The sequence below is a fragment of the Ascaphus truei genome, chromosome 1 (genome assembly GCF_040206685.1).
Source record: "Ascaphus truei isolate aAscTru1 chromosome 1, aAscTru1.hap1, whole genome shotgun sequence".
In the NCBI taxonomy this organism is placed as follows: domain Eukaryota; kingdom Metazoa; phylum Chordata; class Amphibia; order Anura; family Ascaphidae; genus Ascaphus; species Ascaphus truei.
This window is the reverse complement of record NC_134483.1, coordinates 50,578,652-50,599,776: the sequence shown is the minus strand read 5'-3', so window position 1 is coordinate 50,599,776 and position 21,125 is coordinate 50,578,652. Positions and strand designations below refer to the sequence as shown.

Genomic DNA, 21,125 nt, shown 5'->3' with positions numbered 1-21,125 from the left:
TAATGTCAAATAAGAACTCAAAATGATCTGCCGTCATCAATTTTTTTCAAGTAGTTTGATTTATGCCAAACCACACGGAGACATCACATAGAGAACTCAGTCAGCAATGTGGACTTGGAATGATTTGAGTTTTAATTGCATATTGCACCAGTTCTGTTATTAGCGTGGCTTCTTTTTTTGTGTTCACTAATGTTGGGAGAGCAGTGACATTAAATAAAAGGGATACACATTTCTGCAGGAAGGAAAGCAGGGCACGGTGTCAAACTATTCCTTTTCGTTGCTTTAGATACATTGATTGCCAAGTGATGGGTTTTACACTATCCAGGTTATTAACAATGCAGGATTAGGGATATCCCAGGCAATGCCATGGGAACATCTGTACCACCCATAGAATTAGCACAGAGTGCTTTTTCAGTTGCCATGGAATTACTTCTTCAACCACTGACTGATTAAGACTGGGATCTGTTTAATGCCATTGTACTCCCAGGATTAGTTAAAAAAAAAAAATATATATATATACTTTATATATTGAACACAAAAAGATCACTTGCTAAATTGTCTGTTGATACATTTGTGCAAATAAAACGTATTGATTTCATTCTGCACGATACCCAATTAGGAAAGAAAAGCGTTTAGAAGTTTCTAAAATGGATTTGTAATAATAGGGCTGATCTACTAGAAAGTAGTGTATACTGGCTTTAAAGTCTCAATGTAATCTAGATCAGGGGAGCGCAAACTTTTTGTGCTGCGCCCCCCTGTCACTCTGCCCCCGGCTCTCGCGCCCCCCTGCCTACCTTCTTTCGCGGCAGATGCCGCTGCTTGGGCGTGTGACGTCAGGTCACATGGTGCCGCGGCGTCCATTGACGCCGCGTTGCCATGGCGACGCAACACAGCCGGCTGAATCCCGTTAAGTAAATAGTTGCAGGGGCCTCACGCGATTCCCCGGCATTTAATTTAAATGCCTGGGGGAAGAGCGCGGGGCCTCTGCAACTGCCCTCGCCCCCCCAGCACAATCTCCCGCCCCCCCTGGGGGTCGCGCCCCCCACTTTGCGCACCGCTGATCTAGATATCATGTACTGTATTCATTCAAAATAGTTTGTAATATTGTCTTTATTTTGTATTTTTAATATACAACACATTGTGAAATCCTTCAGTAGTATCTGTTATAAAGAACTACAGTATTGTTTATTATTTTTATAGCTCTCACAGACAGACTTGACACCACCACTTTGGAATTCCTACTATATTCTTCCCTTATTTAACTATGAGCCTTAGATAGCTATACAATATATGCGTTCATTGCAGTCTGTGTGTTGCAAGCTCCCCTGGCACGGCAGGGATGAAGGCAGGACCACAATTTGTCAATTAATTCAGAAATAATCACAGTGAGTAAGATCTTACAAACCAAAAGGAAGGAGGGTCAAGGAGAAGATGGGAGGAAGTGGTGATCCTAGATTGAGATGTATCCACTCCAGGACATGAGTCTGTGGGAGGAGGTTTGTAAGGAAGGAAAGGATTTGCCATTCTCTTGATAAAGGGTTAGATTTTCCTCCTCAAGCAAACATTTAATGAAACATATTCATAAGCTTTATCAGAGAAGTCGCAGTGCTTGGCTGCCCTGATATATTTGAGGCGTTTATCAAAATTGTAAATAGCTGCAGGATTCTGTTCATATGATCTACCCCTTACTAATGATCATCTCTAGAGCTTGTCGTGCTGCTTAGCGCAGTACTGGCTGCAGGCCCTGGAATCTAGGACTCCTGTTCAATAGGATGAGATTGATTAACATGGAAGTGAATGCATCCCTAAATGTACACAACCCTGCTTCACTATATATTAAAAACCGGCAAAGGTATCCACACCATTTTGGAGTCAAATCTGTGCAGAGAGTCATTTTCATCGTCAGTCTCTTATCCTCAGTGTATCAAAGTACTTTTCTCTGATGATGCCTCATGTTTGCTGGCTTCAGATTTGGGGGGTGGGTGGGCTGATAATAGAAGCCATTAGGAAAAAGTTATAGGGTTCACATATAACACATATTGTAATGGGATATATCGGATCACATTTACCAAACAGTGCTATTCCAGAAGACACATCCCTGCACTGAAAGGCTCCTTAGTGCCCAGTCATGTCAATGGGCAGCAAGGCGTCTTCCAGCACCAGACAGAAAGTGCCTTATGGAGTAGCATGGCTTAGTAAATATGGCCCTTTAATCTGCATAAACAACTTTGCTAGGTTTTAGGTGGCCCAAATCCCATGCCTACCAATCTGCAACAAATGTATTGATGCCCAGTTGGCCACTTCGGCTATTAAACTTTTCAGTGCAGAAGAGGCCGCGGCACCAGAGTGCTATGTCCCTCCGACACTCGCAATCACCGATGATGAAATGGAAGGGAGTGGGGGGGGGGGGGGGGGGTGAAGGGGAGTCCTTCCTTTATGTTTCACTTGGTGACAGACCTTGTTACACGAACTCACATAGATAAACAAGCTGGGCCTTCAGGAAGTAGCTACTATGTCATGGGGTCCAGCACTCCAGGGGTCCCATGACGTAGCTATGTCCACAGGGCACCCACAGGGATAAGGGGTAATTTGGTCAAATTTAACCAATTACCAAAATTGGTCTCTATATACATACTCAAATTAGACCTACCAAATGCCAGCCTGGGGAAGGTGGTACAAATTGAAAGTATTTTTTGGGTGGTAGGCTGATATTGCTAGGTATCGGACTTCATTAAATAGCATGTGATTAATTGAGATAAATACTAATTTAGTTGCTCATTTGCATGCCGTGTTAAAATAGATCACAACCATATCATGGCAGTAAATAAACAAAACAGTTCTCTCTGCTTTACCGCTGGCGATATGACACGCGAATAAATCAATAGAACAAATGGTAATATTTCCAAATAATTAGATTGCCATTTTTGTTCTCCAATTATTCACGTTTAGTTAACCCTGGCCTAAGAGATACACAGCATACAACAGAAGCAACAAGGATAAGCTCATTGGTGTATTTAGATGAACATAATTCATTACATTTCCACATAAAACAGACAAATCAGCATAGTTTTAGTATGGAAATCCTCTAGTGATCAGGAAAAGTAGGCCATGAGCTTTCCTGTTGGAACAACCGCTAATCTTTAGTACACACGCTTTTGAGCTTAAACATTTCTTTCAGATACAGAGAACTCCTTACTAAAACTATCCGGAAATATCTATCCTGATTAATCCAGTTGCACACGGGGAACAGTTAGAAGATAAAGCTCGGTAACTATGTAAATGACCAATGAAACACTAAACCATTGTATTCAGGGGATTTGTCATGCATGTTCCAGTTTCCGTACCCCTTTTTTTTAAAAGAAAAAAATTGACTTTTTTTTTTTTTTTTTTTAATAAAAAGGAGCAAACTTTCTATAAGATTTTTCTGGATTTCCACACTTTCTTCCTGGAGAAAAGTTTTCCAGTTACTCCATGGCTGTCATGTAGGGTTGCCAGGTGCCCGGTTTTGAACCGGACAAATGGCATTTAGCCGATCTGGCCGGTAAAAACTGAGAGGTAATATCGGCCATGTGTTTGGTATTTTCCCTCTCTGGACGTGCAGGCAGCGGGAGTGTGAAGGGTGGCTGAGTGCAGCATCCCAGCTCCTACCTCCGATTCAGAAGCAGGCTGCAGCGTCTGGTAACCAGAACTTCCATTTGCGTGCTGGGAAATGTAGTTTCTTTCCAGTTTTGCATGTGGGAGAGGAGAGAAAAACTGCCCCTGCCTCCACAGGTAAGATACCAGGAGAGTGAGAGGATGAAAAAGGAGGATGAGGAGGTGGTGGTGAGGAAGGAGGATGAGGAGGTGGTGAGGAAGGAGGAGGGTGGTGGTGAGGAAAGAGGGGGGGGTGAGGAAGGAGGATGAGGAGGTGGTGAGGAAGGAGGGGGGGGTGAGGAAGGAGGAGTGGGCAGGGAGAAGGTGAGGAGGGGGGTGAAGGTGGGAAAGGGGGTGATGGCGAGGAAGGAGGAGAGGGTGGTGGTGGTGTGAGAGCAGGATGTGAGATGTTGAGGGGGGGGGGGAGAGGATGAGGGGGGTTGCAACAATCTTGGAAGTAGTGGGAGAGAAAGATTAAGATCAATATAGCTCGATATGCAGAAAGCAGGCAGGCACACAGTCTTAAGCAAAAGATGATTTAATGTGCCATAAATCCAATGTTTCGGCAGTGAGATGCTGCCTTTATCAAGGTGAGGGCTTGATGAAGGCAGCATCTCACTGCCGAAATGTTGGATTTATGGCACATTAAATCATCTTTTGCTTAAGACCGTGTGCCTGCCTCCTTTCTCCATATCTGGCTACTTCTTGAAACTCCCTGGATACAGAGCACGGGCAGCTAAGTACCCCTCACTAACCAATTATTTAGTGCCTGCATTGCTCCTCTTTTGATCAGTATTGCTCACCATGTATGACTGCAGGTATGTTATTTATAAATTATCTGACCGTTATCTCTTTTTTCTAAATTTCACTCCACGTATGCACCAATTTGCACCATTTCATATTCTATTTTGTAAAAATGCTGGGAGGGCGCTCAATCCCCAAACCCCTCCCCAGCATTTTTTACAAAATAGAATATGAAATAGTGTAAATTAGTGCATATGTGGAGTGAAATTTAGAAAAAATGACATAATGGTCCGAGAATGTATAAATAACATACCTCCCCTCTGACTTTTCCAGCATGCCGCATTTTTCACCATTGTGTCCAGTATTTTTTGGGAAGCCACCCGTCAATCCTACTGTTACGTAATGTCAACATTGCTGTTAAATTGGGCTTGACCGAGTTAGTTTAGTGACTAGCAAAGTTGTAAGATAACTACAATGAATATCATCGGTACCCAAAGGGGGCTGTGTATAAAGGAAGTCTGAAGAGGTATATTGAATAGGACTCTCTAAGAGACAACTTATCAAAGAGTTTTTAACTTTTTTGCCCAAGTAACGCTAGGAACGCTTCCCCACTTACTGTCTAGTGTCAGGGACACAGTGAAGACGCCGCACGGTGATTGCGGCCTATGGTCTGGGACCAGACTACCTCCGTGTGAGAGACTGCAAAGAGATATTATCCACGCCGGAATTCATCCCACGTGGAGGCGGACCATCGTGGATGACAACGTCGGATCAGGCGGATCCTCTGTGTTAATCTGCATCACCCGGGTGCTGGAGGTCCCGGGCAGGTACCCAACTAAGTGCACCAACACTTCACGGGCTAGCGCCATCTCCTACACTTTGGGTGGGCCCTGACCTTGGGGGAAATGGACATCAGGGTATTGGTGCCTGGCACCCAATGTACTTTGGGGACACTCATTGGTGGTATCAGGTTGAGGGCTATTATACTATGGGGTACTGGGTACCGTTTATAGTGTGTTTAGTAAAGGTTATTATTATATACGTGAGTGTGTATCATTGGTATTGTTCCTGTAAGGGGCTTATCCCACTCAGTTGGGATCCTTTCCAGTTGGAGGCGCTGTCACCAGAAGAATCAGGTGCGTCCCAGAAGAATCAGGTGCATCCCAGGGTCCCAACGGCAGATGTTCAGGTCATAGGGTGGGGAAAAGTGCGTTACATACACACACACACACACACACACACACACACACACACACACACACACACACACACACACACACACACACACACACTTTTCCCCTTGTGCTTTATAAATATCCAATACGTTTATTTGGTGCAAATTCCTCTGATCTTCATCAAATGTAAGAAAGACCGTTATGTAATAAGATTCCTACATAGGACACAGGGCACATGGGACACAATATACAGTATATTGTTGGTGCTTTGCCTTTAGGTGCTCGACTTTTATTCTTCTAATCATTTTTAATTATCTTGAGAAAATGGTAATTAAGCAACATGGAAATGTAATATACCAAACAAACACAAATGTTATTGTTCTTACCAAATCCTTGACATTTAGTGGACATTTGTGCTCACATAGAAGTTGCACTATGGGGAGGCAGTCGTTGGCAGCTGAAAAACAAATCTCCTTGAAATGAGTATGCTGTACAGTTTCAAAACGCTCTAACAATGATGTCCAACTATGTCCAATAATCTCATTCATTCTAACATCAGTGACTACTTAAACTAGCAACAGTCATACAGAAAATATTTCCACTGTGTTTACTAATAATCATCTTTGAATCAAACAATTGTGAAACGTGTCTCTGCTGCATCAATAATTCTATTCTTCTTCTCCTGTGCAATGCTTCTAATTTACCTGTGCTCCGACCGGCATCGTTACCTGCCTTCTGTTGGAGTTCACACGGTTTCTGTTCTTTTGTCCGGCATTGAGCATTTGTGCTTATTTTCAAAAATGTTTAATCTCCTTTTAAAAACGTTGTAATGCCCATTTCTTTATACATTATGATATAACATTAGGTGTGGGTGGTGAGTGACACTGATGCCACAGACACACATTTTTTTCAATCAAGTAACAATCTGCGCTGCTTAAATCATGTGTCCATTTTTTGGAAGGGTGGTGTTTTCATTTAATATTGGTCCTCTTTCATTTCCATAAATATTAATATTTCACACAATATTAAAAAAAAAAAAAAAAGCAGTTCCTGGCCACTTCTTTGCCAGCAAAGCAATCATTAAAGATGACATCATTGTAACACTATTGTGGAAAGGCCGGACATTCCAGTCACCTGCATGTTCTAGCAAATAGCGGATTGGCTTTTCTGGGCAACTCCAATCCTTAAGGCCACCACCAGGTCAGGTGGTTTTCAGGATATCCCTGCTTCAGCACAGGTAGGAGTTTAGTCTTTGATGGAGCCACTGATGCTTCCACCTGTGCTGAAGCAGGGACATCCTGAAAACCTGACCTGTTGGTGGCCCTTGAGGAACTGAAGTAGCCCACCCCTGTAGGAGGATACATTCCCGGGGTTTGCCTAATAACCGGTGCAGCCAGAGCCCAGGAGATCTCAGCATTGGACACTGGCTCCTTTGATATCAGAAGGACCAACAATACCCTGCAAAGTGCAATATACGTGTTATTAACCCCTCTAACTGCATGAAGGAGAAAAAGAACTAGCGGTTTTACAGTAAACATGAACGCAAGGCCTTTGCTACTGATGTAGCAGAAGTTATTGCTCTGGCTGCCAAGTTGCCGCGGGACATACAAAGCGCCAGCAGCTGCCATTCACAATGAATTGGTTGTGCGTAAAATGGGGCGGGGCCAACGCATTATTACACCCGCTGCCGCCCGTCAACGGGTGGAATAACGTCTGCTACATCTGGATGTCTGAAAGTGGATATGTATGTATGTATGTATGTCTTTATTTGTATAGCGCCATAAAATGTACATAGCGCTTCACAGTAGTAATACATGTCATATAAATAACAAATATAAATAACAGATCATGGGAATAAGTGCTTCAGACATACTGTAAAAGTAACATTAAGGAAGGAGTCCCTGCTCTGAGGAGCTTACAATCTAATTGGTAGGTAGGGAGAACGTACAGAGACAGTAGGAGGGAATACTAGTAAGTGCGTCTGCAGGGGGCCAAGCTTTGTGTCATGTGTCCATGATTATCCAGTGCTACTATATATATATATATATACCCCGTGTCTGAGGGGTATTAGGGAAGGCGGCGGTGGGCAGTGATGCTTCTTTGTTGTTAGACTGTAAAATGATCTAACATTGGTTCTAAATGTGTTATCTTGGTCAGTATGTCTTTATAGTTCAACAGGCCACACACTTTTATTAAAGTTTGCCATCAAGGATAAATACATTCAATGCTCCCAAATGGGTCAATTTAGCTTTGCAAATGTGTAAGATAGGAACACGTAGTTTTAGATGGGGGTGCTGATGTGTATCTGAGGGGGTACTGCTGTGTATCTGAGGGGGTACTGCTGTGTATCTGAGGGGGTGCTGCTGTGTATCTGAGGGGGTGCTGTTGTGTATCTGAGGGGGTACTGCTGTGTATCTGAGGGGGTGCTGCTGTGTATCTGAGGGGGTGCTGCTGTGTATCTGAGGGGGTGCTGCTGTGTATCTGAGGGGGTGCTGCTGTGTATCTGAGGGGGTGCTGCTGTGTATCTGAGGGGGTGCTGCTGTGTATCTGAGGGGGTGCTGCTGTGTATCTGAGGGGGTGCTGCTGTGTATCTGAGGGGGTGCTGCTGTGTATCTGAGGGGGTGCTGCTGTGTATCTGAGGGGGTGCTGTTGTGTATCTGAGGGGGTGCTGTTGTGTATCTGAGGGGGTGCTGTTGTGTATCTGAGGGGGTGCTGCTGTGTATCTAAGGGTGGTGCTGTGTATCTGAGGGGGTGCTGCTGTGTATCTGAGGGGGTGCTGCTGTGTATCTGAGGGGGTGCTGTTGTGTATCTGAGGGGGTGCTGTTGTGTATCTGAGGGGGTGCTGCTGTGTATCTAAGGGTGGTGCTGTGTATCTGAGGGGGTGCTGCTGTGTATCTGAGGGGGTGCTGCTGTGTATCTGAGGGGGTGCTGCTGTGTATCTGAGGGGGTGCTGTTGTGTATCTAAGTTGTTAAGATATTTATTTAGAGCAGGGGATGGGCAATTTTTTTTTTTTTGCGAATTTGGAACCGCAGCAGATCAACCGGTTCCTTTGGTCTGCGGATTTCCATGGATCCATATCAAATAGTGAGCATAGACTTTTGCAGATATTTTTTATTAGTATTACCAATACAGTCCGCGGATTCAGCAACGCGTGGACGGATTTGTAGAATCCAATCCGCTGATTCAGCAATCCGTTGGCAGATGCTTAATCCTCCAACGGATGGCTGAATCCGTGGATTAAATTCTACAAATCCGTCCACGGATTATACCCAATGGCGGATTTTGATGAATCCGCGTGGATTGCAACTGCCCAAATCCATTTGCGGATTTTACACCGTGAAACAGATTTTGGGGGGAAAATCTGGGAAACGGATTTGGGTGGATTTACCCATCTCTACTCAACTCTAGTCCTTAAACCCCCCAACAGGTCAGGTTTTCAGGATATCCCAGCTTCAGCACAGGTGGCTCAATCAGAGGCCCAGTCAAAAGCTGATCTTCTGATTGAGCCAACTGTTCAGCACAGGTGACTCAATCAGTCCCAGCTTAAGCACAGGTGGCTCAATCACTCTTTGCTTCAGCACAGATCGCTCAGAGGCTCAGTCTTCGACCTGCCTCTGATTGAGACACCTGTGCTGAAGCAGGGATATCCTGAAAACCTGACCTATTTGGGGGGGGGGGGGGGGGTTGGTCTTGACGACTGAAGTTGAGTGCCCCTGAGCATACGTTTCCAACAGACAGCGTATTGGTGGATTATGCTGTATGTTTGTCAGCTGCTGCTGCTGCTGCTGCTGCTGCTGCGTGGCAGTCTCTGGTATCTCCACCCTAACTTATGCTATAAATATTATACCACATTATAGTGGAATGGCTACAAATCTACGCCTGGGCCTGTTGTTTTTTGGCTTCTATATGGGAGTCCCATGGACCTTTGTGGCAAATGGACAGTTTTCATGTATGCAAGACACTTCAGTAAAACATTTATTACATCACATGCAACACAAGCGAAAGAGAAAATATTTCGCCTATAGATCTCATTACTTGCTCTTGATGGGGAAAAAAAAAAAAAAAAGAGTAGAAAAGTGAAGATTATAAATGCCCATTTACCTGCGTAATGCATAGATGTTTTTCCAGCGACGTCTGTGAGTTCTGCCGGACATTTAGACTGTCATTTGCATAAGAACAAGTTTAGAATGTATTATTACTACGTGTAAGTAGAATAAAATGTATTTTAAAAACAGATTTAACTAATACCTCAAATAAATCAACATTACATACTCTTGTTTCATAAAACATTAAAATTCTTATTTTGTGCTTATAGCCATAGAAGGTAATGTGAATGACCTTCAGAATGTCGTTTCCGTTCAGCGCAAACATGTTTGGAATGTGTTCATTTTTAGAAGGGTCAGACTAAGTGCATCATTTCTAATCAATCTACACTTAATTTGTGGCTGGCAAAAGTCTATAAGACCGTGTTCCCAGATTAATGGGATAATACAACAGCTCTTAGAAAGCCCAAGATAAAGAACGACCCAGAGACTGCAAATGATATATATCATATATCATTAGAAACCGTTTTGCTGCCAAGGAGGGTTTAATGAATGGGTAAAACAATAATGCAAACCTTTGCTGATTGTATGGTCTGTAATGCATTTATTGTGCTGCTCCAGAAGAAGCCAGACGAATGAGTGAATCAGCCATACTGTTATTACAAAATGTGAGTAATTACCGTAGTTCATATTTACTGTTAGAAACACCAGGTATTGGTCTACTGAATTAGGCGTTTCCCCGGTGGCTGTGCATGCGTGGCGCACACAAGGTACGCCCTCTGTAGGGCGGCCCCAGTAGCTACCTTCGTGCGCCTGCACAATGAGCGATGTGCAGCCGCTTTTGCCAAAAGACAAGAATTTTGTCTTTTGGCACGGCGGCCGAGTAATGGCCACGGCATGGCGGTGACTCAGCCAATCAGGACGAACCAGCCGCGTGACATCATGGCCTCGCCCCCCAGTCGCAAGTGATCTGAGATCCACCTGATCGCTCGGCTGGAGGGCGAGAGTGCCGGGAGGCGCTCAGTCACGCGCGCTGGGGCCGTAGCCTAAGGCTGACCAAGGCTTGAGCTTTGGGGGAAATACTCAAAATCCTATTAATAATTGCATAGACCTGTTTTTATAGTTCTGCGATTTAAAGGAGCAATCCATGCCGGTGATTTATTATTTATTTATTTTTTAAATAGAATTGAAGTAGGGGGTCTCTGAAACTGAACCCCATTCATTTCAGCTACGGAGACCCCTGCTTCCGGAGATACTTACCTCCAAAGTAGGTGCCTGTAGCTGCTCTGGCTCAAACAGGGCTTTAAAGTTTAAAGCGTCCACATCAAATGGGCCAATAGAAAGTCACACCAATGATGTCACAGCTTCCTATTGGTCCGCAGGGCGGGAAATGTTTGAAGACCGGAGATATTGTGAGCCCTGGTAGCCGATGAGAGCGGTTACCGGCACCTAGTTCGAAGGCAAGTATCTCTGCAAACAGACGGTCCACAGAACTGAAATTAATGAGGTTCAGCTCCCGAGACCCCCTGCTTTGTGTGTGTGTGTCTGTGTGTCTGTGTGTCTGTGTGTGTGTGTCCATACACTTTAAAAAAAAAAAAATTAGTGTAAGAAATCCAGTTCAGTGATATTGTAATATGTATGAAGACAAAATGCCAAGCATACAGTCTAATGTCTGATTTAGTTACATTAGATACACAACACAACATTTGTGTGTTTATCTTTAGTAGAAGCCAGATGGCCTCATAACGTGCTACTTACTGTATGTACTGATCACCCTTTAGTAAGTTCCTCCCTTAGTGCTAATTTCTAACATTAGAAGAGGGGATTCTCTTACCTGAAGAAGTCGCTTGGCACATTCCATGTGGCTACTTTTCACAGCCAAGTGTAAAGCACTGTGTCCTAAAAGTAGCAGAATTGGAAAGCGGCTTGGTAATCGTTTTAAATAGTTGGTAATGTGAAACAAGTACACTTCATTTGTTGGCTTTAATATAAAGATTAAAACAACAGTTTTATTACACTTTATTAAATCTCACCGCAGTAGCATTTTATTTCTAAGATTTGGATACATCTGGTGTTCTTTCTAGTAACAGTTTTGAAGCTGGGGGGCTTTGATGGCAATGTTTGGAATACAATCTTATGAATGAATATGCAAAAAGAACAGATTTGCACTTAAATGACTTAATTCTATTTATTTAACCTGGTAACTAGTTTGATTACATTTCACATGCACTATATGTAGCCAATGACTGACATGAAGCAAAATCCCAAGGTCACTTTTCCCTAATACTTCCCTTCTAATCCTACTCTGTTTTTGATACGGCCAATCACACTCTTCTCCTGCATATCCTAAACGCTACTGGTATCCAAAGCAAAGCTCTATCCTGGTTTCCATCATACCTCTCCCATGGCACATTCTCTGTCTCTGTTGCTAACAGGTCTTTGTCTCCTGTTGATCTGTCTGTTATTGTACACCAGGGCTGTGTTCTGGGACCTCATTTTCTCTCTACACACCATCACTTGGTGACCTCATCAACTATTTTTGCCTCGGGTATCATCGCTATCATATCTATTCACCCTAACCCCCACACCTGCAATCCAGTCCTAAGTCTCCGAGTGTCACCTGACTATATCCTCGTGGATAGCACTCGATTGCCTTAAGCTTAATATATCTAAAAGTCAAATCCACATATCTCCCATTAAATCTGGCCTAATATCCCCTTTTTCCATCACAGTAAACTGTACTATCTATTATGTCGCCAACGCACATTGCCTAGGAGTAACTTTTGGCTCTTAACTTTCCTTCTCCATTCACGGCATGGCTAAAATGTGTCGCTTCTTCCCCAGTAATATTGTCAAGATTTGCAGTTTCCTCTGTCAATCTACGGCTATATCTCTAATGAATGCATTTATCCTCGCTCATCTGGATTATTGTAACATACTGCTAACAGGTCTCCCTGCCTCACAACTTTCTCCCCTGCAATCAACCCAAAATTCTGCAGCTAGAATAATTTCCTGATCTCCCAAAACACTCTGCTCATCTCCTCCTTAAATCCCTCTCCTGATTCGCATCACATTTCAGATCTGGAAAGTTCTCCTCCTTACCTTTAAGACTCTCCACTCATCTGCTCCTCCCTACATATCAGCTTTGATCTCTAGCTATGCCGCGGCTCGCCTCCTGCGCTCTACCCATAACGGTTTCCTCTCCCACCCCTTTCACCTCTACTGCTCTCTCTCACCTTTAACCCTTTTCCCTCACTGCCCCTTACCTCTGGCACTCCTGCACACTCCATAAACGCCAAGCACCCTTTAATCCCACTTAAAGGACGGTTTGAGTTTGTATACACTTACATATACTGTGGACTTTTGATCAGGGCTTGATTCTGAGCTAATTCTAATTTGGCTACTTTGTGTCTTGTAGGGGGGGTTAGGGTTAAGGGAAGTACCTTGTGGTTCCGTTGGACCCAAGGGAACGGGCCTGAGGAAAGGGTTGTTACCCTGAAACGTTGCCCCTCTTACCCTCCCCCATTGTCTTATTCTATGTTTATTTGTTTGCAGTTTTTCCTTTAGTATTTTTCCCCCCACTCCCCTTCCCTGTGTCTCTCCCCCTACTCTTGTGCCTTTTAAGATCCATATATTCTGCATTTATAGTCGTGCAGCATTTCCATATTTGTGTGATACCTATTGTTCTATTATTACCGCTATTAAATTTTTGGCTTATTCCGTGACTCTTTCGTTTTCTCTATTAATCAGTGTTGCCTGGAGCCCTTGTTTTGGTTTATATGATCTGCAATGGGGTTGTTTGGGCCCACTTTGTTCCGTTTGCACCCTGTACTTCATGATTTTTTTATTCATTATTTAGAGTGCTGTCTATAATTGTTTATACACTGTTGGCATTGTATGTATGTATGTATGTATGTATGTCTTTATTTATATAGCACCATTAGTGACAATCATATAAATAACAAATAATAGATCATGAGAATAAGTGCTTCAGACATAAAAGTAACATTTAGGAAAAGGAGTCCCTGCTCTGAAGAGCTTGCACTCTAATTGGTAGGAGGAACATACAGATACAGTAGGAGGGCATACTGGTAAATGTGTCTGCAGGGGCCAAGCTTTATGTATCAGGTGTATAGTATTAGCCGTGGAGCTACTCGTATGCTTCGTTAAGCATGTGTGTTTTAAGGTGGAGCTTAAAGGTGGATAGAGAGGGTGCTAGTCTGGTATTGAGGGGAAGGGCATTCCAGAGGTGTGGGGAAGTCAGTGAGAAAGGTTTAAGGCGGGAGAGGACTTTAGATACAAAGGGGGTAGAGAGAAGACATCCTTGAGCAGAACGCAAGAGTCAGGATGGTGCATAGCCAGAAATTAGGGCTGAGATGTATGAAGGGGCATAAGAGTGTAAAGCTTTAAAAGTGAGGAAGAGAATTGAATGTGTGATACGGGATTTGATAGGAAGTCAGGAGAGGGATTTCGGTAGGGGAGACGCTGAGAGAGATTTAGGAACGAGTAGTGATTCTGGCAGCAGCGTTTAGGATAGATTGTAGGGGAGACAGGTGAGAGGCAGGAAGGCCGGACACCAGGAGGTTACAGTAATCGAGACGGGAGAGAATGAGGGCTTGAGTCAGAGTTTTAGCAGTCGAGCAACAGAGGAAAGGGTGTATCTTTGTGAAAAAGTGACACGTTTTAGATACGTTTTTATGTGAGAGGAGAAAGTGAGAGAGGAGTAGAGTGTGACCCCCAGGCAGCGTGCTTGTGCTACTGGGTGTATGTCTCTACTTCCAACAGTAATGTGGAAGGAGGTAGTAGGGCCAGGTTTGGGAGGAAGTATGTGGAGCTCTGTTTTTGCCATGTTAAATTTAAGTCGGCGGAGGGCCATCCAGGATGATATCGCAGAGAGACATTCAGAGACTTTGGTCTGTACAGCAGGTGTAAGGTCAGGGGTTGAAAAGTAAATTTGTGTGTCGTCAGCATAGATATACATTACTGAAATAAAGATATACATACAAGAAATGTTTTATAGCCCTATTTACCTGATAGATCTTGCACGGAGACATCCACACCATGTGTCAACATAACTCTTAGACAGTCTGCGTTCCCCTTCATGGTAGCAAGGTGCAATCTACAAAAACAAACATCTTATTACTGGATAGAACAGTTCGGATCCATACCAGTCATTCTTATGACAAGTGCCAAAATAAAGAAACTTTTATTTAGAAACCAAGTAACACAGTGTTCCTTCAGTCTTCTACGAAAAATCTCTTAACTGGTGAATCAACAAATAGCCACCAAATCAAATTTTCTGCAACAAATGTATAAATTGCAATATGCCCTTCAAGGTAATCTGGTTTTCTTACATTTCTCAAATTAGCAGATGAAGTGTTTTTTTATTTTTAAGGACCCACAAATACATTTTTAGTAGTTATTCAAAGAGTCTCTTATTTAATTTTCACTAATCAATTTGGAGCTCATCTAAACCATGCACTTCACTGGAATCAGAGTTAAAAATACTGGAATCAGAGTTAAAAATAACACTAACCTCTTTTGTTTTTTGTTTTTAAAGAAAACAAATGTTTTCACTTGGGAAATAATTTTAGATTATTGCACTGTTTGGACTAAACTCCAACAGCTTCTATCTTTCTGTGTTAAAATGTAACATTTACAAATGTTTTTTCCAACTGTAACCCTTGAGCATTTAATTCCATTGTAAAACGTATATATATATTTATATATACATTATTTAAGTTAAGGTGGGTGAAAAACCTCCACGTGGAGGTTTTTGTCGCCTTTTTCACCCACTATAACTTAAATAATGTGTATGATAAACCATACCCAGCTTGAAAATTGCACAGCCAGTACAACCAACCTCACACTGATGAGACCCAAAAGGTCGAAACGTCCGAGTGGTGTGATTGGCTTTGCATCGAATACCATGCTGTGCTTAAAAGCTGTGTGAACAGCAGAGCATTTGCTTATAAGGGTTCCATGTAAAATTGAATTTCAGGCAAAAGGTGACATTGTGTGCCCATTTGCATGTCATTTCCCAAAATCTCATGCTGCAGTGGAAGCACTGTATGCCAGGCGACAATGGTGAAAGGCAGGGTTGCAGACCTGTCTTATTTAACCTAAATAATGTGTGCTGCAAGTCTTAAATTGCAAAGCCAGTACAACCAACCTCACACTGATGAGACCCACAAGGTCGAAACAGTTGTCTGTGAGTGGGTTCACTAGCTTTGCATCTCATCCCAGGCTATGTTTAAAACCTGTGTTTAAAACAAGCGAGCATTGGCTTAAGGGTTCCATATAATAATGAATTTAAGACAAAAGGTGGCACGGTGTGCTCATTTGCATGTCATTTCCCAGAATCCCTTGTTGCAGTGGAAGCACTCTATGCTCGGTGATAAGGGTGAAAAGCAGGGCTGCAGACCCGTCTAAGACATGTGAATGTGCTCACAAGTAATATTTTTATATGCTATAGGGTGGAGGGTTTTTAGACACACACACACACACACACACACACACACACACACACACACACACACACACACACACACACACACACACACACACACACCTGTAGATCATACTAAAAACAAAAAAATAGCTGTAACGTTAGATATTGTAACAGTTTTCTAATGAACAGGGATGTTCATGTCTTACATTTTTCCCCTCCATAGCTGTTAGCTATAGTTAATAAATGATATTTCCAGAATATGTTGAGTGTGTATTCCAAATCTATTCAACAGGAAACATGTGGACAATGAACAGACACTTTCCTGTGTGGTTCCTGCCACTTAAAAGAGTTTTCCATAGCTACTTTAGAGGAAAGCATTTGTGGTTTGTCTTGAGGTTAAAAGGGGCTTATCAAACGCTGTAAAAGACCTCCTGTAAGAAGTTGGACGATGGTTCAGCTTTCAAAAGAATACTAGAAGTGATTTCACATAATATATGCTGTGAACATCCTTACATGTGGCAGTCATATCCCCAGTGTCCACACACACACACACACACACACACACACCTAAACTCCAGTGTCTCCCAAAAATGTATTTGGGAAAAACACTGGAAATCTCATCATAAATGTTCAGCAATGTTTTCTCTCTTCTCCTTAGAAATTACAAATAAACTCTTGAGCTGCAGACTCATTTATCGGAGAGGAAGATGCAGTTACCCTGGCAGTATCACAGGAATAATGTCCAAGGCCTCGGATATAATACAGGCACGCGCAACAGAGCACATGACGTCACGCGCGCCTGTGCGAGAAGCAATCCGTGGTCTGTAGGATTGCGTGACGGGGAGGCGTGGCGAGGGCCTGCCCGTGACATCACGTGAGCTGTTCGCCCTCAATGGCTGAACCGCGCACGTGACGCGGCCGTCGCGAGACAAAATTAATAAAAATTGTCTCGCAAAAAGAACGGCCGCACCGTCGCTCTCGTGCATGTGCGCTCTATGGCTGTCCTCGAGGTACGGCCTTCTGTGTGCGGCACTCGCGACGTCGCACGGACTATGGACGCGGCCTAACAAACATATAAATAAGAAGACTGAACATATAGTAACATCAGAAAGCTCCATATCAACAAAGGCAAATGCAGACAAAGTGAAATCATCAAATATATTTAGGGGCCACTGACATTGTAACAATCAGGGGACAATTCTGGAGTATAAAAACATTGTTCTTATGCATCAAAAATCCAATTGAAACATGTTTTCTTTGATACATTTGGGGATTTCCCCCACCAGTTTTGCTTTGTTGCATAGACCACATGGGGCTGATGCACCAGTCCACAGCTGCAAAACCAGAGCACATAAGTGGCACCAGATTTATTCAACAAAATACTGTAATTAAAAGCAGTGGGGTGTTCTCCTGTGATTAGTCTGGTGCAGTTTGCTTGCCAATCTTTTGCAGTTACGGGACTCGTACATCACCACCCATATTTTAACTGGGAGTGGGGCTGCTGTTTGAATAACATTCCTGAAATCCTTTGGTTCTGTTGCATAAAATGCAAAATCAGTTTCTTTACCAATTATGGTATTTTACACAGGTTCTCCATAAGAAAAAGTTAAATACAGGGTACCAAGGGATTAGAAACTGGAATTATTATTATTATTTTTTACTTTCTCTGGGTTTTTTTGGGTCATAACTTTGGGGGCTAAAGAAAAAAAAATAGGAAACAGGCATTGATCATACAGTACAAATGGTTGAAAAAGAGAAAAAAAATGAAAAGTAAAGAAAGAAAAATGATATATTGGTAGACGCATGCAATTCATTGATATGGATGGTCTCAGGTTAGCAGCCAGTACTAGCAAATAAGACTGTCACATTGAGATAAATAGTTTGAAACAAAGCACTCAACACTGCAAAACTGGATGGCGTAAATATCATCAAAATGAGCATCGCCAATCTGCGTCGCTCAAGGATTGATTTGTTTACATTTCCTAAGGGAACCATTGATGATGCTGTTTATTTTTTCTACATGATCTGCCATATTTATCTCTCAGAGCAATATGGGCAAGATCCACTTTAGTCCGTTATTGATTTAACTAACCTCAGTTAACACCTCACTCACCAAGTGCTAACGGCAGTAGCGGATTTCCCATTAGGCCCTGGGCGGCAGCAAAAATGTCCGTCCCCCATATGCTTTTGCCGCGCTCTCGGGCCTTATTGGACCGAATAGGATGTCATTTTATCTGTTGCAGCTGCCTCCTTTCCTGCCGCCCTCCTTCTGAACCGCTGCGACGTCGCCGCGTCAAATGATGTCATGACATCGCGTTACCATGGTAACGTGACGGCATGTTGGTTTCGTCTGCGCCATCATTTGACGCTGCGGTTCAGAAGAAGCAGGGCGCGGCAGGTAACGAGGCGGCCGCAACAGCTTAGTGCCTAGGGGCGGTGGATTCTGAAATCCGCTGCTGGCTAACGGGTAGCTTTAATGCTCACTAATGTAGCATTAAGTGACGTTTTCGGATGGAAAGGGCACAGTGCTAACTATAACAGCCGATGATGCTAATGGTATGCAAAGGATGTTTCTCCTGACAATACCTATCTGCAGAGCTCTGTAATAGTCAACGCTGAGATCTAATAAGACGTTAATTAGGCTGGACCTAAAGGTGGCGTTGCTCCTATCCAGACCCTGAAATATGGGTATGAGAGAGAAGAGCCTATTTTACCAAGTGACATATACCTTCCCAAACACAACTATAGAACACTACGTGAAGAGACACCGGTGCACAAAAAGGAGCACACGAGATACCTGCAAAACAAGCACATTTAAATCATTTTAATATGCTTTACATATATCCAAATGACCCAATTTCCAGGTATTTTAGCGGCGTTTCTGTTGTGCACAGGTATGTTGTATTAAGGTCCCGCCCTCCCCTATATCACAGGGTCTGGATGGGAGCAATGTCCATGAATGATTTTGACAACGTCCCATTACTAGCACCGAGTTACCAGACGTCTTTGGATCTGGCCTATTGTGGGGTAGGCGGTTTCCACAAGGCTGCAATTCTGCATCTAGTTGTAGAAAACAAAAATTGGGGCAAGGAGTTCAGGTTTACGGTTAGAAACACCAGGTATTGGTCTCTTGAGTAAGGCTTTGGATTTAAAGAAAGTCATATTAATCATTGTATAGACCCATTTCCATAGGTCTGCCACTGTATGTGTAACATGTCCCCGACACTGTTGTCACCTCCAACAGATAAAGGTGATGGGCTCTTGGAGATTGTGTTGAAAAAGGTGGAAGTGAGATACCACAAGCAGAAGCTTGTACTTATTTTCCTTTGTTAGTGTGTTAATGAAATATTAATACAATAGAGTCCCAGGTTTGTATAGAGAAACTCGCCCATGTCCTGTTCCCCTTTTCTCATATAATGAAACGTGTCATCCTTAGAGAGAGGTAAAAAAAACACTTGTGTACTACGGAGATGAATCCTTTACTTTAAGAGGCCAATCTGCAGATTAATTGAACATTGGTATTAGAAGTTGAGGGAGAGTTCGAGCAATGAGTTAATACAAATGTCAGGAGTGCGCAGTCGCAGAGGAGAGCAGACGGGTGCGCACGGGGAATAGTTTACGCACCCCTGCTCTAGATTATGTACGTTTTTTTTTTTTTTTTTTAAACCAGTGAGACTCAGAAAACCAGTTAAAGCTGCAGTTCAGTCTATATCCTGCATGTGTGTTTTTTTTAATAAATCAGTTCTGTAGTAAGAAATAATACTTTTAGCATTTTCTGTTTTTAAAAAAACAACTTTGAAAGACCAATTTTCTTGTATTCTATTTTAACAAGCATTTGCTAAGGCACTGCCCCTTCATGTCCTGTCACAAACCCAGGCACACCCCTTTGTCAGCACTGCCCTCCCTCTCTCCAAACGTGCACTAGCATCTGGTCACATGATCTTCCTCATAGAGTACATTCAAGGAAGCTGGAGAAAAGGGATCAGCCATGCATAGCAGCTCGGATAGGCGATTTCAAACTTATTACAGTGTTTATTCCATTCATTGCACGTGTATATAATGTAAAATTGTAATAATTCCATTTATAGCAAACGTGTATATGTGAATATTATTTAGATGTATATGTATGTTACTGAAATGTGGAGTGAGTGTGTAGGTAAATACACACAATACACTTCCACTGCATATATATATATATATATATATATATTATATATATTATATATTATATATGTATGTATATGTGAAGTTATGTGAGTAAAAAAGTGACAAAAACCCTCCATAGCAAGGCAAATAGCAAATGGAAATATTACTGTATGCTCATTTGTATGTATATATATATTTATATACACACACACTTCAAATACGGATAGTGATTCACGTAAATGATATATATATTCACTTTCTGGGAGTATAAGAGTGACTGTCCTGTTGTTCCTTTTTTTGTATCCATCATTGAATGGTATGCACCCTCTCTTTACGTTTATTTTATACTAGCTGAGAGACCCGGCGTTGCCCGGGATGTAATGTTCCCGCTCCTCTCTCTCTCCTCACCCCTCCCCCTCTCTCTGTTTGTCCCCCATTCACATCAATCCAGTTCCCCCCCTCCCTCCTTTACAGCTTCATGCAGTGTGTGTGCGTCAGTCATTGTGTGTGCGTCAGTCAGTCAGTGTGTGTGCGCGCGCGTCAGAGTCTGACGCAGAAACACAAACACACACAGACTGACTGACGCACACACACACACACACAGTCAGTGTGTGCGTGTGTGTGTGCCTCAGTCAGTCAGTGTGTGCGTGCGGCAGTCAGTCAGTCATTCAGTCAGTGTGTGGGTGTGGGGGTGTGCGCGCGCGCGTCAGTAAGTGTGTGTGTGTCAGTCAGTGTGTGTCAGTCAGTGTGTGTGTGTGTGTGTGTGTGTGTGTGTGTGTGTGTGTGTGTGTCAGTGTGTGTGTGTGTGTGTGTGTCAGTGTCAGTGTGTGTGTGTGTCAGTGTCAGTGTGTGTGTGTGTCAGTGTCAGTGTGTGTGTGTGTCAGTGTATGTGTGTGTGTGTGTACCATTCATTGTGTGTGTGCGCGCGCGCG

General features: G+C 43.0%; 1 protein-coding gene across 5 annotated transcripts in view; it reads right to left on the bottom strand.

Moving 5' to 3' along the window:
• RAI14 (retinoic acid induced 14) overlaps positions 1-21,125 on the bottom strand; it is a 165,502-nt gene that overhangs the window by 35,591 nt on the left and 108,786 nt on the right. For all 5 annotated transcript variants that reach the window (XM_075587806.1, XM_075587835.1, XM_075587817.1 and 2 more), the window contains 4 exons: positions 14,627-14,715; positions 11,431-11,495; positions 9,655-9,712; positions 5,939-6,009 (listed from right to left, as the gene is read on the bottom strand). In XM_075587806.1, the coding sequence (XP_075443921.1) occupies positions 5,939-6,009; positions 9,655-9,712; positions 11,431-11,495; positions 14,627-14,715 (283 nt within the window). The remainder of the gene's footprint in view (positions 1-5,938; positions 6,010-9,654; positions 9,713-11,430; positions 11,496-14,626; positions 14,716-21,125) is intronic.